This window comes from Wasmannia auropunctata, unplaced genomic scaffold, assembly GCF_000956235.1.
Source record: "Wasmannia auropunctata unplaced genomic scaffold, wasmannia.A_1.0 LD335197.1, whole genome shotgun sequence".
NCBI classification, from domain to species: domain Eukaryota; kingdom Metazoa; phylum Arthropoda; class Insecta; order Hymenoptera; family Formicidae; genus Wasmannia; species Wasmannia auropunctata.
Genome location: NW_012027693.1, coordinates 18,087 through 39,444, shown reverse-complemented (window position 1 = coordinate 39,444; position 21,358 = coordinate 18,087). Strand labels below are relative to the sequence as shown.

Here is a 21,358-nt window from a genome sequence, read left to right as displayed (position 1 = left end):
GTCGCCTTTCCCTTATTCGCGCACCGACCGGAAGCGCTCGTTGCTCATCGACCACGACCTCAAATGCGTCGCCTTCGCTGTGATGACGATGACGGCGACGATGACGACGACCCGTGCATGTGGGTCGCACTTAGCCCACTTCGCCGACAGTCCCAAGTAGCGACATCATCGCACCGGTCGATTCGAGGTGATCCCACGTGAAAAATTCCAGGTCGCGATCGCGCGGTAGACAGCGCGGTGCGAGCTTTCAAGATCGCAGCCGTGTTATCTCTCTTATCGACCCAACAACGACAAATCGAATCGGGGTGTGTTCCGCCGCTGACGGACTGTCCATTCAAGTACAATACACGGATTTGGAAATCTCCGTATTCGAAGAACTCAGATTTAAACGCTTCAATAATGAAAAATAAAATTAACAATATAATTAAATGTTCATTATATTTAAGGTTATAGTTAGGACATCCGTCCTCTTAGTCTCTCCACTTCTCCTTTTCTTAAAGCGTCCGGGATTTCAAGGAATCTTCCAAATATTTTGTTTCGACTTTTTTTGCGCTACCCTGTTTTAGTCCTAATCTACAACAGGTGTAGCAAGCCTAAACATAGTAAATGTGAGGAGAATGATCGACTATGATTGGGGTCAATTTCTTATGGCTTAAAACTTACTATACACTACACTATACCTATTAATGAATAATTAGATGTAAAATAATTATTCATTTGACTGTTCTGATCAATTTGATTAATCTACATGAATCTTTGTATGTGATTGCAAACAAAATGTCTAGAGTTTTTGGCCTGTAAATTCTAGTTTTGAAAATTTTGGTTGACAATTCCAATTATATTTAACACTATATAGCAGTTATAAATAAATATACCTACGAATCATAAAGCAATATGTATCTATTTGTACTATTTTCGACTCACAATCAGTGATAAATATAATAAAACAATACCAATGAAAATTTCTGTAATGCTCAATTTTTTATTATTCTTGTATTTTTTGTACACGAAAGAAACAATTTTGTTGAAAGATCCTAAAATTTAGTTGAAAACAGATCTGAAAATAATTTTGTTGGATCAAACTAGTTATATTGGAAACTGAATATGATGAGAAATGTTGCAAAAAATGTTAATATTCTAACAACCAGTTTGAGTTTCCAACATAATTATTTCAATGGTCCAACAAAATTATTTTCAAATCTATATTCAATTTTAAGATCTTTCAATAAGATCGTTTTTTCACTGTTATTACTTAAGATATTTGTATTCGCCATTGATGTTCAACCTTAATTCTGACAAGCAAAAAAAACTTTTGGTCTGATATCAATTTATGCTTAGAAAAAAAATAGACAGAGCTTTTATAATTCTCTATTATTTGACATTACAAAATATGTGACTCTCGAATACTTTTGCTAAACAGAGGAAGCCTGCACGAACGTTCTGAACGCACCTCACGTGAGAACGCATTGTTCAGAGCCGTTGTAGATATATTACTTAAGAAACTCCGACGGAAATATTACAGGCTACACGGAACTTCCTCATATGAAGAAGAATAACGGCAGAATCGCTTCCATGCTGCCCATAAAGGAAATTAAAGTCCCTGTGTCTTAAGGGAAACGAAGTTCCGCGACTAGCTAATTGTCAGACGCGCGAAGAAAAGGTAAAGTGAATTAATTAACCCCGCGGGCATTAATTAACGCAACATATTCGTGCGCACGCGCGCGTGTGTGTGTTTACTTCGCAGCGCAATCAATAAAAAGTAAGAGTATACGCGTCGTTTCGAGAATTCAGCGGCTTCTGATTGCCGACATTCGCACCACGAGTCTTTGAGATACAAAACAATTTACACTTTCATGCCGATAAGTCACATAAACTCCCTGTATCTGCCACAGGTATCTTAAAAAAAGCACATACTGTTATTTAAGAAATTTCCTTAATTAAGACGTTGGGAGCAAGAGGTCGTGAGAGATGAATTTTCATATTTGCAGGAAATAAAAGCTAAAAAAGCTAAATTCACAAAATTCTCCTTTATCAATACGTAGATACTATTCTTGTCAATTAAAATTTTTCAATTAATTTAATATTCGGTTTTTTAATATCTCGATTACATGTATAGATTGTATATTTAAACTGGATGTAAAAAGAAAGAATACAAAAAAGATCGACTTGTGAAATCGCGTATTATGTCCGAGCACGTTTCAAGATAATAGCGATTGCCAACTTCCTTGCCCCGTTCAAGACTGCGCGACGGCAGGTAGAGTGTATCCGAGTGTACGCTTGCTTGTTTACACGATTCCGACGGGCTCTGCGCGGTGTCTTGGCGGCGGCCGAGCGGAATGGTAAAAGCCGCGGTAATTCGAGAATTCTCGACGCGCGCACGAATCGGCAGCGAAGGCAAGAGCGATAAGCAAGAGCTGCCAATTTCGCGAACGCGCATAATTGAGGACACGACGCGGCTCGTTCCGCGTTTCAAGGAAAAATACGCTGAAAAGCGCGAAATTAACCCGAGCAATCCGAGCCGTAAATCGCACAAGAGGTGGTATAGCGGCTCGAACGGCGAAAACCCCGTGACTCCTCCGCCGTCTTCTGCCGTGCGAAACATCGAAACCGTTGCCAATTTGCAATTGCCAATTCTCGGAATCGGAAATATTTTTAGTGTCCGCGTAACAGTCGCGCTTTATGCGATGCATTCAAAACGCACGTCTGCTCGCCCCAATACGGTAATCTTGGACGCTAATCTGCCACGGAAGATACGTGTGAGATACACATTCGACGATTTCCACGCTCTATTTTCGGAAGACAAATCGATGTAGTTGCGATACAAGACGAAGCATTTCATGATATAAAGTTTATACCAAGAAAATTACGTGCAATTTTCTTAAATAAAGGTACTTGTTTCAAAAATCCTTCGTACTCACCATCTTCAAAGTCTCCTCGGGCCTCAACAGATAGAACATAGACTGTAAGTGTTGCTGGATATCGCATCCTGCTGCCGAGACTCGCCTCGAGGGACGAGCCCTTTCGTTCGGCGGTAAAACCAGGGCTGCGCCCTTGCCCGCGAAGTAACATTCGCTCAAACTGCAAAAAATAACAAACAATAATATTTTAATAAGCTGTTCTGATAATTTAATTACAAATAAAATTCAATATCTATAGGACAATATTTTATAATCGCAAAATAATTTAAATGCATAAAAAAAATTAAAAATAGATTCAAAATCTATTTTTTAATTGAAATTCTATTTTGACATGATTTTCGATCTGTTGAAAATAGATTGACAAAAACATTTTCTGATTCAGATAGAATTTCAATTTTAATCGAGGAGAAGATTTTCCACTTTTGTTTCAATAAAATTATATTAATCGAGGAATATAGATTGATAAGTTTAGAAAAATAATTATCATCATTTCTATCTTCCATTCCTATTTCAATAAAACTATAGAGATTGATAAGTCTAGGAAAATCATGATTTTCCTCGCTCTATCAACATATATCGATATATATGCATATATATTTAATACAGCAATTTAACACAAGAATGGTTAGTGAATTTGTTAATTAATCGATTTTTTTAAACGACAAATATTAAAATATTCGGCAACAAATATTAAAATGTCGATGGCAACATTTTTTTAATGCTTCTACTACTGAATCAACATATCCAAAAGGAAATATTGTCATTTAAATATTGCGAATTTTCAACAATTTTAACTCTCAACTGGAGCTCTGGGTGTAGTACACCCAGAGAATTTCCAAAAATAAAATTAAAAGATTTTCTTTTTCTTTTCTCCTGAATATCTTGAATATTTTCAATTTCTCGATTTTCGCAACCATTTATTCTTCTTTTGAACAATTTGACAAATCGATTAAAAAAAATTGTTCAAATTCTATGCATTACATACAAAGGATATACGCCATTGAAAACGTTGAGGGTGTTGCACACCCAGTGCTCCAAATTCGGGAAATATAGATAGTGCTCCAGCTGAGAGAGAGAGAGAGAGAAAGAAAAAAATTAAAAATGATAGTATTAGTATTCCATCCACGTGAGAGGATTTAAAGAATGATTTCTTAAGCGATAAATTATCGCGCTCTTATCTCGATAAATACAGAACGTTTCTTTTATTCTAAGTTGCTGAGAAACGTTGAATGGTAAGTTCAAGGAACGTTCAAGAAATCAATACGCGGGATTGATAAGGAAATAAAAGAGAACTTCCGGTGTAATTTGATAACTAGTTTGAGATAGCTGTCGATTTTAATTTTCAATATCAAGATAACTGAAACACTAACCGTTTTAGTCAGCTGGTTTTGTCGGCGCCGCAATTAGCAACTCGCAGTAGACTGTCGAATTAATTAACTACTACTATGGTCGACTATGAGATTGATACGAAATCGTACTCGACGAATATCTCATTGAAAGTATTGAAACACTCGGATCATTCATAATTGAAAATACTTAATTCGTGCGCGTATAAACTTCGGCCATTTTAGTTGAAGTAATATTATACTTCCAAAATAGTCACGAAAAACGTAATAGAGATAAAATCAGATATTTTAGAGCGTTTTGTATATCGCCTTCAAGCTGCTTTAATTTTACCATGTCACTAGCACTACTTATACTAATCGACATCAATTAGCTCGCTTTAATTAGGCGCTTGCTTAGAATACAATCTAAAATATTTATGCGAGATCGCATGGGGAGAAATACGTTCATGGCATTATACGCGGTGCATCGACCAAGCAGGATCGTTCCATGAGAACACACCTAATCTACAAATCGAATCTAGCGTGTACACACATGTAAAGATAATGCACAAAAGGTCGACGCACGGTGCCATGCTCAGCCAGTTCTTCCCGCAAACGTTATTTCACATGTTTCACCCGTAAATTAATGTCGGTCGAACGCTTTACCTATTATATTTACGCCGCGCTTCATCATTACCGCGAGCGATTGCTCTCTCGGTGTCTTAGTATAATGAGACGATAGGCGTCGTTCTACGCACGTACGCACGCACGCACGCGTGTGCGCGCGTACGCACAGACTCTCTTCCACGACTGACAATCGCGTGTCTAAATCACGCGCGCGCGTGTGTGTGTGTGTGTGTGTGTGTGTGTGTGTGTGTGTGTGTATGCGCGCGCGCGCGTGCGTATATGCATCGCGATTACGCCGGCAGTGCCATTTTCTCATGGTAAGTAAACCGTCACACATTTTCATATGATAATGACTACTGACCAGACGACGCACATACATATGCCATTCAGAATACGCGAACTTCCGCTATCGTGCGCCAACAATAGAAAATTTCTCCGTTGAGACTTTACCACAAGATATAATATAAGTATACGCAATGTATATTTTATCTCGCAATATTTATACAACGTGCGAATAATTGTCTCCGCAATCACACACGTAACGTTACATTTCATAATTGATTCTATTGTTTTTACTACTTTTAAAACATAAATAATTATAAAATATAATTCGCGTTAATAAAAAATGCATATTTTTACAAACGTTTGTAGATAATACTTATAATTTATTATTTATTAATACAACTATTATTTATTAATACAATTCATGGTAATTATATGTTTTAAACCAAGCTTGATCAATAAGAAGTCTGCTGCCAAAAGTTGACAAGAATCTATATTGTAGTTGTGGAGATCTTTAATAACAACCAATTTGGCTCGATGAAACGCATTCCCCCCAATTTTTTTGCCAACCTTTGGTTGGCAGTAGTCGATTGTAAAAATAAGTTTATTTAAGTAATATCAATTTTTACTCACAAGGGAACCTCGCGAAGTGTCAAATTCTGATTTTAATGAAACTTGGTACACTTTGAGGTCACATAAATAAATGAATTTAGAAGTTATCAGTTGGTGCTAAAAAACGGTTTAAAGAAATGAATCCACCCCTTATATGTAAATTAATTCTTTTTCTCTTTCGTTATATTTCGAAAACTATTCAAGATATCAAAAAATGTTGTATACAAAAGTTTTACAGTAAAATTGTCTTTATTCATTTACGTTAATAATATATTTTTTAATAATTATATTAAAAAAATTTTTTTTAAATAATCATTAAAAAAAAATTCTATTAACGTTAAATTCATCTATTTAGATGACCTCAAAGTGTACCAAGTTTCATTAAAATCAGAATTTGACACTTCGCGAGTCTTTCCCTTGTCAGTATCTCAACTTTGCACAGCAATTTTTCCCAAAATTCACATATTATATAAATTTTCATTTTATCAATAAGCATGATTTTACCGTATTCAATGGAGAGAACAATCTTTCTTTCCTGGACAGAATTATACCAGGTCCATGTCATTTCCAGATTACATTGAATAAATTATAAATATACCGTACCAACGATAACCACAATGAACACGACAATGATAAACGAAAAAATCCGCGCCGTGCAACCAAAATGAAAATCTATCACCATCACAATCAGCAGATCGATGTTTGATGCCTCTCTCTAATTATGTTATCTAGAGTCACGACGGATACTTTCACACGACCGGATTACCTTACCGTGACGCGGCTCAATTACGCGCACGAGCTTATTAACAAATTGGGCCAACTCAATCTCACTCGACATTCTCTTAATATTCACTGTAAAATCGAGATCAGATTGGTCTTCTGATCATGATTTTTAATAGTCCATTCGATAGTCACGCGCAGTCTATATACAGATTCAATTATCAAGCGTAATATACAGGATGTCGCAGAATTGATGAAAAGTACAACTCACAACGCTTCTAATCTCCTTGAGACAATCTCTTTTCAGCGGAAATACTGAAGGTGAGAACATTTTTTTCGTAATTTCAGATTCAACAGCCGATATTTTATCAAATAGATAATATTGATAAGTATTCTTAATATTTTACAATTTATTGTTAACTATTGTTTTAATGTCTAACACTGATCGAAGATAATAAAACCAACGTTAAAAAATAAAAATAGCTTGTTATCTCTTTTGATTGTATTAGATTACATTGAAAAGTGAATATTGAATATTCTATGTGTAAATCATTACTGTCTATCTAATATTATTAACGTACAATTCAAATTACACTAGATAGCATGCTTTATCATAAATGAAAAGATGAATTAATCCATTCAGCTTCTTTTTGCATTAGAAAGTGATACACGTTATAACGACTTGATCATTACATATCTCATTATAGTCGACTCCGACATTAAGCCGTATCTGGAAGTTTTCCTGTTTTTTTTCAATATCTCAAAAAGAAAGGGATCGCTCGCGATAAACTTCGTGGATCGCGATCTTAACTTGTGGCAAAGAAAAACGATCACATGATTGATAATTCACAGTTTTCTAATGATTTTATAATGACGGAGTGTAGTAATTATTATCTGACGGTTTTATAATAGTTGTCAATTGTACCATTAAAAATTATCGCAAGGTCTCACACGTTTATTCCACTGTCGGCCAATTACCACGATCGTTGTTAATTAATAAAAGAAGTTTCGCGATACACCATCGCCTTGTATACTCCACATCGCATTCGTGCGTATATATGTTTATATATATATATATATATATATATATATAAGTAAGTGAGCGAGCAATTCGCAGAACGTTAAGCAGGATCATAGCGAGCTCATCACGCGAAGACACGTTGCGTCGTAAACGTAGTTTACAATGCATTTTACAGCAGTACCGGCTTTTTACAGCTGGCCGCGCCAGCTAGCGCGGAATTTCGCCCTGGCCGCCCGTTAAAGATTCTCAAGGTTACGAATCGTTCGGCGCTTTACGATAGACGCGCGCGCGCTTGGGCTCGCTCGACCGCGCGGCGCATAACTGCATAATTAACGAGAATGATCGGCCAAATAAATTGCGACGGCCTGCTCAAATAACGCCGGCGCGTCTGATCTCGGGCTGGAATAAGAGGAAACCAACACGCGCATCGAGAGAGCGTTTAAGTATCGTCGCTGGCACGAACGCGCATCGCTGCTCACTATTTTCATATAGCACGGGAATATTCCGTGGCCATTATAAATATCCAACTCATTAGCAAATATACTGAACTTTAAATATCCCACAATAAATTAGAATAAGAAAATAGAATTGAAAATCTGAATACCGAGATCAATTGAACCAGTTATAAAAAAATGTTTTATAACATTCAATTTTATTTTTTCATTAATATAGCTATTAATTATTTTATAAATAAACGTTTATTCTAACGTTAATCTTAATGTTCAATCTACAAAAAGTCTATAAAAAAACGTTTTATTCTAATTTTTATATAAATTTGTAAACATTATTAAATCCATAAGAATTAAATCTATATACAATGTGAAATATTATATCGATATATTGCATTTATATTTCGTGGATAAATTTATGCTACTCAAGATATAAATAATTGGTTGTAAAAAATTTCTTGTCTATTTTATAAAAAATGTATATGCATATATTTACTTAAATAAATTAAAAAAAAAATTCGATTAAATCGCATATCATATTTTTTTCTATCTTTTCAGTATGCGGAAACGCTGTTACTTTCTCTACCTGACATTCAAGAGGTTCAAAAAATTCAGAAATAACACATCTTTAGTCATTGTTTCGGGAAAAAAGAGATGTTTCCGCAACTAATGCCAGATTTTTCGGACAATAGATTGAATACCGGAGGTTTTTACAGCAGCAGCTGACGCTATGATAAACCGGAATAAAACCCTCTCGAGGCATCTGCGCGGAGGTAGCAGAACGGTGAAAATAATTAATCTCGAGGTGGGGACCCGTCTTTGCTCTAACAAAACGATCTTTACCTGTCGACGTAGCCGTCGTTCAGGTATATGGTCGGTACCCCTGCGTTAGATGCTGCAGGGGCGTTCCCCTCAGGATTCTCCGTAATGGCGCACTCGGGAGAGGACGATAACTACAGAGATCGATCACTCGGATTTCTCGCTGTACACCGAATACTCCGTCTTCGTCGCGCGGGGCGCTCAATACTCGTAAAGTGACGATGCACGAGAAAAAAGATCGGGGATCTTTCTTTATAAATGAACGATTCTTTAAATAGGCTCGCTACAGTCGTCGTGAGAGAATCGTCGACACGTCGTGCAATAATTTCCAAGTTTCGCGTCGTTAAAAAGACGTTCGTTAACGCGGAAAATAATTTCCTTCTGCAAATCCGAATCCGATAATTGTGACGCGGCCGAGGGAGGGTATTTATCGCTGACGCAGCTCGCGCGTGCGATTAGACAGAGAACCGACGGGATACTGAAATCATCTTCTCGAAGATTTAAGTTAGAACGAAATGACGATACGTGGGCGGATCTTCGCGCGGACCCCTGTCGCACGCCGGAGCGGAACACACTTCGCTCGCACGCCAGTTATATATCGGCTGGTTGTATTATTAGCGCACGCAGAGAGAGAGAGAGAGAGAGAGAGAGAGAGACCGACCGACCGTCGTCCCTCCTTATTATATACGTATTTGCATTTGGACACGAGAGAAATACGTGGAAATCGTGAGACACGCGCCCGTAGAGCACGAGCCTTCTGTTAGGCGTTTATCGCGCGTGTCTGCTTTCGCCGTACGGTTCCATACGATTTTCTTCCATACGTTTTTATTTAGTCGAAAAAATAGCTTAATCGCCGCGTCTGTTGATATAAATAATTATCATATCTATTTAATATAACGTATTCTTCGATTAAAATAATTGTACAATAATTCTACAATAATCTTCAATTTACAATAATTGTATAATTATATACACATTATACACCTACATATTCGAAATTATGAAGATTATCTCGTTTCTCGATGTCACGAAAGTTTCTTAAAAGAGATACAGATATATTTAAAGAAAATTACTTCATTCTCTTTCCAAGCAATGTCTAATGTCTAATAACAAGAGAAAAAATACTACTTATTAATTTATCTCATATGTTTTTTAACACATTATTATTACAACATTAACATGCCACTCAAAAATTACGCATACCAATTTATGAAACTCATCAAAGTCACGAGACGGTAATACGCGATACCGTACACCGAGGTAAATAGCGTTTATGTAAATAGGGTTTATGTTAATAGTGGCATTACCTGTGACGACACTTCTGAAGAACTTAGGCCAAGTCGGAGCTAGGCTCGAGGGCGACGCAACGAACATCGGCAGAAATCGAAAGGGCCGGCTTCTTCATATGAGATCAATAAATAATCGATCGTGCGCCTAAGCACAGTATGCTTATCAGACACGGTTCGTGTATTATACTGCGTGCTCTTGGTACAAGCAACGCAGGACATAATATCGTCGGATCCGACGTTATTGCATGTGCATCGTTCATCGCGAAAACGATGACATAACCACGTTGCTGCGGTCGGAACGGTCGAACCGGAACCGACGCATAGCGATAATTTACCGATAATTTGATCCTGTTGTCCGACTTAAAAAGAACCGCGACAATGCGAAAGATAAAAAGATAAATCTACTTTTTCCTGGAACTTTTCAAGCACATAATCAGCAAAAAATAGAGGTGGATAAAAATAATAAGCATGTGTAATAATCATGTAAAAACGCAATTTTATTATAATAAATATTGTAATAAATTTGATTAAATTATATACAGTTCAAATTTTGATAGTTTCTTCTTAATAAAACATATTTGAAAACAAAGAGTTAATAAACATCTCTCTCTCTCTCTCTCTCTTTCTCTCTCTCATCAAAAATAAAAACACAACGTTTAAATAAACTTTTATATTAAGAGAAAGATTTGTTAATTCTCCGTTTTTAAATGTGTTTTATTAAAAATAAAAAAATAACATCTATGTTTTGTTAACCTAGATCGTCTTATAAGGGTACATTTTCACATCGAGAATGCAAAAAAATTGCCTTCACGGGTTTATCGTATCTCTGGATAGTTAAAGTTTTTTATAATCTTAATTCAAGTTTTTATAATATAATTTAAAAACTAAATTAAAACCTGAATTAAGATTTAAAAAAAACTTTAACTATCCAGAGATACGATAAACTTAAGAAGGCCATTTTTTTGCGTTATTCTTAACGTGAAAATGTTATACAAAAGTTTAAAAGATACCTGAAATCCCCGTGTGATTAACTCGTAAGTTTTCAGTGTTCTAAGTATCCCTTTATTTTTTATTAAATATACATTTACTGAATTCCAGATTGTGTAAAAGTAAGTATATAAAATTATTGTAGAATTAAAAAAATTATTTTATTATTTTAGTATCCAGTTTTCCATTCAAACGAGCACTTTAAATAAGATAGAAAATAGAAGTTGCATTGTAAGAAGTTTAGTATTCCGCAGTGCGGGCATTCAAAACATTTTTTATGTAATAATTTATTTACTTTTATGTTTTTATAAACTTACTTATGTATACAATTATATCATTCAAATAATAAAATTTTGCTCATTAGATATAAAATCGTAAGTTGATGATTTTTCAAAAATTTTCGATACTTCAAATAATTAAACTTTTGTCAGCGATTCATATTGTAATTTTTTTTTGTTAATCCAAAGGGTCAACTAAAAAACTCCACGGTCTTAAAGTTTAAATTAAAAATTTTAAAAATTTTTCAAAGTATGTAGTCATTTTTTGCGATTTTTTAAAACATAATTTTTTAAACGGTTATAATTACTTAAAGATAAAATATTTTTAATCTTATTTATTTGTCCTTAACTTACTTTGGCGTATCGATTTCACACGCAAGTGTTGAGTTAAAAAATAGATTTATAGAGATATAACGTGTCAAAGTTAAAGAGTTTCACCCTGCAATGCCTGCAGTGGTGGGAAAGATAACTAAAAATCACTCATAGTAATCTAAATTTAAATAAATTTTAAATTTAAAAAATGTAACTTTTTATTCTAAAACAAAAAATAACAATCTTAATAAAAATATTCAAATTATTCGATTAAATGGCATCTAGAAAGATGACTTTTAAAAAATAGTTGTGTGTGCACAATGAATTACAAAATATAAAACAAATAGAAAGTGTTCAGATAGTTTCGATTATGTTCCGTAATCGTTAATCTATAAGTAATTTCCTACGGCCATTCGTTGATACAAGCCGAACTGTTGGGCAATATGATATTTTACAATGAATAGCGGAATTGTGGCAATGCTCATAAAATAGTATGTCCGATTCAATGAAAACAAAAAATGACCCCTATTAAGCTGGACTCCTCACCATCGCAAATTAAGTTCGGATCTAGTCAAAAATTTAGTGCTATTTTGTTGCTAATTAGTTGCTCTAGTTTGAATTTTGTTGCTCCAGCCGTTTAACAGGAAATCGCGTAACAAATGAGGGGGGGGGGGCTAGCTTAATGGCAAGCTGGATTCCCCCATACCAGAAAAAATATATAGAGTAGTCCTATCAAAAAAATCAATACACCAGATTTTGTTGCTTTTTTGTTGCTCCAAGATAGTGCTAAAACATTTACAAAAAATAAATTGACTTATCGAAAATTGACTTATTTCGACAGTACGATGCTTGCAGATCATTTTTATATCAAACTCATGTGAGCAACAAATTCTGGGAGGATCGGGCAAAGGAACTTAGAGCGCGCGGCGCGGTCGGCCGGGATATATTATTTAATTTTAACACATTACAGTTAACAACAAAATCGGAAATTGTTATATTTCAATAGAATGATGCTTGTAGATTATTTTTATACCAACCTCATGCGAGCAACAAATTCTGGGAGGATTGGGCAAGGGAACTTAGAGTGCGTGGTGCGGTCGCCCTAGATAAATTATTTATTTTCGACTTATTAGAGTTAGCAACAAAATCGAAAATTATTATATTTCAATAGTACGATGCTTACAGATTATTTTTATATCAAACTCATACAAGCAACAAGATCTGGAAGAATTGGGTAACTTAGAGCGCGTGGCGCGATCGGCCGGGATAAATTATTTATTTTCAATATGTTACAATTGGCAACAAAATTGAAATCATCGAAAATTGACATAATTCGATGATATAATGATTGCAGATTATTTTTGCATCAAACTCAGTGTGAGCAACTAATTCTGTTAGTGTCAGTGTTCGAATACGGCGGTGCAGTGTTGAGTGCATATAATGGTATTTCTTAAAAAATGTTATTTTTTGTAAATATTTTAGCACTATCTTGGAGCAACAAAACAGCAACAAAATCTGGTGTATTGGTTTTTTTTATAGGACTACTCTATATATTTTTTTCTGATATGGGGGGGGATCCAGCTTGCCATTAATCTAGCTCCTCCCATTTTTTACGCGATTTCCTGCTAAACGGCTGAAGCAACAAATTCGGACTAGAGCAACAAAATAGCACTAAATTTTTGACTAGGTCTGAACTTAATTTGCAATTGCAAGGGGTCCAGCTTAATAGGAGTCAAAAAATAAACTCTAAAAAGAGTAGAAAGTTCAGAGTTGCAAAAAACGTAGGAGATTAGAAATACTTAAACGATCGCAATCCTACCGCGAATGCTGAATAATTAGTTGAATATTCGCTCGATTACACTGATCTAACTGGCACTCGATAATCTTCACTTATAGCGATATATTAATCGACATATCAGGAGAAAGCTGAACAAATGAGATACTGAAATGAACCATTAAAGAATTCAGTGTAACGGCAGTCTTACCTATTTTTTATTTTTTCAATAATAAGATAATTAATTGAAACAAAATTTAAATTGAAAATAGAAATTTACTACATTGAGGTTATGACATCGCCTTTTTAAGTTTTTTAGATTTCTAAAGAAAAAGATTAAAATTCCGCCGCTGACTGATTAAATTCTACACTTAGTTCCAATTTACGATCTGCAACAGATATAACTAATTATAAATAATATGTGTAGCTTCGTACGCAAAGTTTCATTAATAGAAATAAAAGAGCAAAATTTTTAATTTTTAATTATAAAAATAACATTTTCTTAAGCAATTTTAAGCAATCATCTTTATAAATTAGAAAATTATTCTTGTAACACAATTTCTCATAATTTCGTATGTATCTTTTATTATTTTATAAAAAAAGTATTGAACTGGAGATTTAAATATAGCTGTCTCTAATTTTGGTGTATTTATTTTATTCTTAAACATTCTTAATACTAATCAAACAAATTTATAATTACATTTGTCATCAAATACATAAAGCACATTATAAACGTATTAGTATAAACAATTACAACTTTATTAATTACAAGCGTATTTAAGGTAATATGTTTATTTTATTAATATTTTAGTAAAATTAATTTATTACCTTAAATATACATGTGATTAATAAAGTTGTAATAAATTGTTTATATTGTATAAATTGCTTATTAAGATATTAATAAAATATATTACTTTAAACACACATGCGATTAATAAAGTTGTAACAAATTGTTTATATTGTATAAATTGCTTATTAAGATATTAATAAAATATATTATCTTAAACACACATGTGTGATTAATAAATTGTTTATACCAATACACAATATATTTAGAAAATTTATCAGATACTCGTAATATCATTTCCGAAATGCTTGCCGATCGCCCAGTAAAATCAGAGCACAAGAAAATGTTTCTCTAAGAGAGACTATGCTCTCAATATATCATTTAGATAATATCACAGCAACAAAGATAACTTTCCTTTTTATATATGTTCCCGTATCTAGGACTTCACTTTTGCTAGAGGAAAACGGACTTTGGCAAATATTGGATGAAATTGCCGATTTATGAAACAAAAGCACTAGAAGTGTTCTGAACTTCGATTAATAAAAAATTGTATTAGAAAACTTATAAATATATCAAATTAGATTATATACATAAAAAAATCGTTATTAAGAAATTAAAAAATCTTTCAATTTTTGAATGCCTAGATAACAGTGATTTCACATAGATCAGCACGACGATCACATGACGATTCTCGATTGTCTGATTGTTAGACAGCCAAGCTAGATCGTAATCGAGAGCGCGCGTCTCGCAAATTGGACTGGTGCCGAACGTTTGATCTTTAAGGGAATAACGCGGAGAGTAATGCAGATAAGGATGACCCGAGCTGCAAGCGCCGGCACCGTTAAAAGTCCATAAAATCCGCGCAAACGTGACCTGCAGTCAAAATCTGCACGTACCATCTCGCGAACAAATACGAATGGAGTCGGTCGCTGGTGACGTCATTCGATATAAAGTACGCTCATCGTGAACACGCATGTATCGTATCCCCGTGTGTGTGAGCGCATATGTATGGGGTGTACTATTACGAAAGCTGATGGTTCCTTCGCGGTTGAAGAAAGTATTACGGTACGATTAGCAACTATTAGTCTTTATAGCTGATTAATAAGCCGTTAAATGAATCGCGAAAAGTATTATATTATTATGTGCACGTAGGTACGTATTATATCATGCTTGTATTCGCAACACAATTCAGGTTACTTTGTAATCGAGAATTTCGATCAATTATCTTGAACTATCCAATTGTGAATTACTATCCATACAATTGATATCTCAATATTATAAACATATTACAAGTATATATGTTTAGCATAGATCTTAAATTATTGTTTGGGATATACAGATATATCTCGAGCAATAATTTAAATCAAAAATAATTATTTGAAAGCCTATCTATTTGCTTGCTTGAAAGTGTTAAAATCTTTTGCAGATGATTGGACAGGATTGTTTCTGAATGTTAAGAATGCAAGATTCACAGAAGAAAGTGAGCCTTAACATCCAAAAATTTCGTTTTGTATATCTATTCTTTGTACTTTACTTTTGTATACGCAAAACGATATACTTTCGCGACGATACACCCCGTAGAACTTCTCCAGGCGATACATTCAGCGAGGCGGTGATCCATCGTCGCAGCGCGGCCCCGCGTAACCGAGATTGCATCTGCGATTGTCACTCCCGCGTATTCCTCCACGCCGAAGAGGTCTTTCGGATCGAATGCGATTCACCGACTGTGAGTCGGCGAAGTGTGTCGCGTACCGGTATCAGCAGTTACACATGCGAATACCGAGTACAAAAGAAAAATCGCAATCGAGGCACGATATTTCCGCGCTGATTACACGACACAACTCCAAATTTGCGACGGCCGGCCGTAGCAAATGGCTTGTGTATCAATTTCTTTCTTACTACTCGACATTTTTTCATTGCATCCAAACTAATATAATAAAAATAGGAGATTTTTGTTTCAACAAACAGCCTTGTTTCGGAATGACTGCGGCAACAAGATAAAAAAAAATTAATAGTACTTGCGTTTCAAAGGATATATACACATATCTATTATCTCTAAATACATAGAGACTTTAGAAAGTCTTTGTTCTTCTAACAATAAGTCAAATAATAAAATATTAAACTAAAAGCAAACGGTTTTCTTTTCTTCAATCTTCAAAAGCAGCCGTTACGAGAGTCTGTTATATTTTTATAAAGAGAGAAATTTTAAATTGTTCAACAGTTCTGCGACCGACAAAAGAGAGCGCGCGAAGATTGTTGGTACACCCTATATATTCGCGTCCCAGTACATGAATGGAGTATGTGGGAGGAAGTGAGGGGGAGAGAAAAGAAGATTGCCCTATCTTGACCATCTTCGTATCGAAATCGCGTTACTCACGCGAACTTAAATTATGATCAACGACACGGAAGAGGCCGTACGACACGGTTTGTCTGACCAAAACCTGATGTAGGTCTGTGACTGTGAAACGTCGATAAACGGATATTCCACAAAAAGTTATTTTAAGGAAGTATGCAGTAACTTATAACACACAATAAAATTACTCGCACGCAATCTTTTTTTAGACTACTATTAAGTTATTTCAATAAAGTAGTATACTGAAAAATACACTAAACTTTAAAAATAAGAATAACTTTCTGTTAGATATACTCGTACTTAAATGTTTTCATACCGCTGAATGAAATACCATATTCAATCAACACAAATTCACTATTTTAAACAATAAATATAATTTTCATCTTTTTTCCAAGCACATCATTTTATTAATAAATTTTGTTAATTACTTTTTTGCAATTTATTCTAAATTTATTACACACATTTGAATTTATTTGTCCAAACAATCAAAATGTATTGTTTTTTCTATCTTATCATATTATTGTAATAGTGTGCAATTTAAAAAACAAATTTTCTTTGCATTTCAATAATTTTACATGTAAAGTAATAAAAGCATTGTCAATAGATATTCTGTTTGCAGGATTTTTCGAGTAAAAAGTTACAAAACATTTTTAACAATTTTAACAAATTGGTCGAAGTAAAAACCGAAATAATAAACGCAGCTGTGGCCTTCGATGGTTTATCGTAGTTATAAGATATGCAGGATATATTACTTTCGCGTCAATAAATGTAGATAAGACGCGCTTGCAAGACAAAGATGACGACAGAGAGTGGGAAAGTATATCCGAGAGTATATCTATATGCAAAGAGAAAAGATGAAGTCATAAATACGAAGGAAAGTGGCGGCGAACATGACCCCGCTGTGTTGATTTCACGCTGCGCAAGACTGAGTAGCAAAAAGTCAAGAGAGAACCCTACGATCGAACTTTTTTTCGAATTTATAAATTCCCATTCGTGTAATATAAAACCGCATTTCGTTTTATACGTCATTGCGACGCTTTCGTAGATTTCTCAAGATCGACTGATTTCTTCTAAAAAGAAAAATTTTAGTTGAGTAAGATTGGTTGAGGAAGAAAAACGAGTATAACATCTCAGAGAATTTGTCTATAAATATTTAATAGAAATTGCACGCACGTTTGGTTTCACGTAAATCTAATAAGACACTCTGTATACTATGAACTCTTCTCTCGCGAATTGCCTCTTCTTCTTCAATAATCCTATTCAGTTATATCCTTAGCTAACTGAATTGATTCGTTTTCAATTTATCACCATTCAGCAAACGATTCGCTAGCTTATCCTACCATTATTTCATGTTATTTCGTTTTTCTATTACAGTTTGTGTTTTTTTCTGTCTTTTGTTTCTGATTTCTGGAAATCTAGCTGTCCCGCACATTTTGACGCGTTTGTACAGATTAATCTCTCAATCCTGTCTACTTAATCCTGAACAATAGAAGAAATCATCCTTTATGCTGCAATACTGTAACTCGAGCAACGGTCTTTCTTGCATCCCGATATTCCGGTCGTTAACGCATAGCAGACAGCATGTTACTAAAATTAGCGCACGTTCCGCAAGTAAAGACGATTGCTCTAAAGGTAGTTGTACGTTGTACCTCGAAATATATATATATATATATATATATATATATATATATAGAGAGAGAGAGAGAGAGAGAGAGAGAGAGAAAATAATCTCTCTCCTTCTCTCAAATTATCCTTGGTAACTCAAAGTGTTCGTAGGCACTTTCAAGAATGACAACGGTATTTCTTCGGAAATTAATACGAAACGAAAACACAGAAACACAGAGACACAGAGACGAATATAGAACACAATTCAGATAATGAGACGAAGCTTTAATATCAGGAACGTGTTATATTTATCTGAACATTGATCTTGATATTGATCTTTATCTTGACCTTTCTATTTAATTATTAAGCCAAAAATTACTATATACTATTATTATGTCTTACTTTTTTACAATTAAATTATCTCTAAGCAAACCGCAGTACAATTTTTAAGTTTATATTTAAACATATAGTTAATTAAAATTTATAGTTAAACGTAAAATTAAAGTTAAAATAAGTTTAGAATTAACCACCGTTCAAAAATAATTATTAGATACTTGATAATTCTTCCTGCAAATACGTCAATATGAAATAGCCCGACTATTAACATAATTCGACAACCTGCTCCGTCATGGTTAATGACGTACGTCTTAATTAACCTCATTAGCTGGAAAAATCGCACGAAAGAACTGTTGCATCGTTAAACGTTATTTTACTTCTTTCTTTTCGGCGTTCAGGCATGATTCAGCCATACTTATTATCCGCGCGCAAACCCAACAGCTTCAAGAGACAGTCAATGATCTCCTTACAGTCACGTTCGCGTCATCGTGTGCGTCACGAAAATGATTCAGATTACGAGAACAAGAAAAATCACCACGTTATGCGTATTATTTATGATCAATTCTACATGACTGTTCTACTACGTTCGACGTAAATGCAACATGAATATTTTATATTATGGATGTATATCACGCAATCCACATTTTAATCAGCAATGTATATTATACAACATATAATTGAGATATAATACGGTAGACAATGTCTTATACGCGTCCGAAGGAATAGATATTGCACGTATTATAACTTGCATCGTATCTACAGTTGCGAATTTATGATCCATATGTTTATATACGCGATATATTATCCAGATCTTAGATATCCATTCTCAATTATCTGTATCTTTAAGACAATAAAGCCGCGCGTAATAGCTGAACAAAACAGTACTTTTTTTTAAATCTAAAAGCAAAACTTTATTTGCTTACATCTATCTACTTTTTATTACATATATTTTATACAAATAATTAACTCATTAAAAAATATTAACATATCAGCTGACAGCTTCCATTAAAAAAATTCTATAAAACATTCAAAATTATAATCTACTAATAATTATTAATTTTTAATTAATCGAGATAAATTTTCATAAATTTTAGCTCTAAAATACTAATCTTTTTTTATAGTTGTTTATGATCATACATCTCTGAAACATATATTACTAAAACATATATTATGATACATAAAAAAAATAAAATAAAACACGCAAGAAGAGAGTTGACTTAATGCCTAATTTAAATATTTATTTACTCAGTTAAATATTAATTTAAAAATATTTATGGTAATAAAAGAATATCATAATAAATAGTAAAAAATACTCATACATCTTTGAAACGCAATATATCTCTACTGATTTTTTCTCTGTCTTTTTTAAGATGAAATAATTTAAACAATAACTTTTTTCAATAATATTTTTGTTTTAAATCAGATTTTTTAAGCCGTTTTATAAATTTACTTTTGATATTTAAATTAGACTTTAAGTCCATTTTTACGCACTTTATTTTCTTACAATAAAAGAATATTAATTCTTAAAAAAAATAATACAATCCAAGATAATAAATGATACTACAATAAAATAATAATAATACTCATTGATACATTTTCAAACGTATTATCGTGAAATAAGGCCTCGAATGACAATAAAGTTCTTCAACAGACGGCGGACTCGCTCTGTCACGATTTCCTAATTAACTGACCTAAGCTCACGCACAAGATGATGCGCACGTTCGCATTAACAAAGTGTTCACCTGCGCACAATACAAAACGGGAAGAGGACTTGTCCCGGAATAAAATTGCACTGGCGTCTAGGACAAATGATGATAATATCACAACCGAGATGTAACAAGGTTATCAGCGTTATCAAAAATCTCTCGGACAAACCTATGAATTATTAATGTTACTTAATTTATTTCAGATATTATATTTATCTTTTCTATTTCTTATTATCGTTATCAATATAATTAAATATCAATACACAATTGTCAAATTGGTCAGATTTTGATAAAATCATATATTTAAAAATAATTATTTAAATTTTCACAATGTAAAATCCCATATTAATGATATTACGAGTAAATAATAGCGTAATGTTATTAAAAAATAATTTATTTCTGTACATAAAAGTCTAAAATTTTAGACAGTCTGTCATCAATTACGTTTCGATATTCCACATGCATATTCCTACATGATAATTTCTATCATAAAAAAGTTTCTTTAAAAAGTTAGATTTTAAACAATTTGCTACATCTTTATCTGTACTTTGTTATTATCGCCTTCCTAAATATTTTAATATTAGATACATCTTTAACGTTAGTGTGCGTATAAGTATAGAACAACGGCATGTTTCGTCAGCGCGTTATTATCGCGTTACCAGGGCGATGAGGAAACTTTTTAAACTGCGTGGCTCCTCACTGACGTTGTCAAGAAAGGGCGAGAATAGCACTTTCTGCGCATCTTTCACGGTGTCTGGCCACGGTTTAACGATAAAACGCGCGAATTACCTTGAACGCATCCGACGTGTTCTCTATTCGCATGACGCGCATCGCCGACACGTGTGCAAGCAGGATAAACTGAGACGCATTTTCGCTGCATAAAGAATAAAAATCAATGTCGCGCAATTTCAACAAAAATAGCCTAGATCGACAGTTCGATTTAGCTCAAAACTGTTGCAAGTTTCTTTCATGCTTCACAATATAAAATAGTTATTAATAAAATACAATAACAAATTTAGGATTTAAAAAATATGTAGGGAAGAGTTGCCGAATACGTACCACTGAAGATATTTTTGGTTATATTTCACATTTGGTACTATTTAGAATGCAAACAAACGTTGGAAATTGTAGCTTGATGTTCAAGGCATCAAATATTAC

At 33.8% G+C, this 21,358-nt stretch overlaps 1 protein-coding gene across 1 annotated transcript in view; it reads right to left on the bottom strand.

Annotated features, from left to right (window-relative positions):
- Positions 1–2,808: 2,808 nt before the first annotated feature.
- The window catches only part of LOC105457642 (protein phosphatase Slingshot-like), a 34,446-nt gene continuing 15,896 nt past the window's right edge, over positions 2,809–21,358 (bottom strand). Inside the window, exon 2 of the mRNA XM_011702437.1 lies at positions 2,809–3,078. Within this exon, the coding sequence (XP_011700739.1) occupies positions 2,898–3,078 (181 nt within the window). The 3' untranslated portion in view covers positions 2,809–2,897. The remainder of the gene's footprint in view (positions 3,079–21,358) is intronic.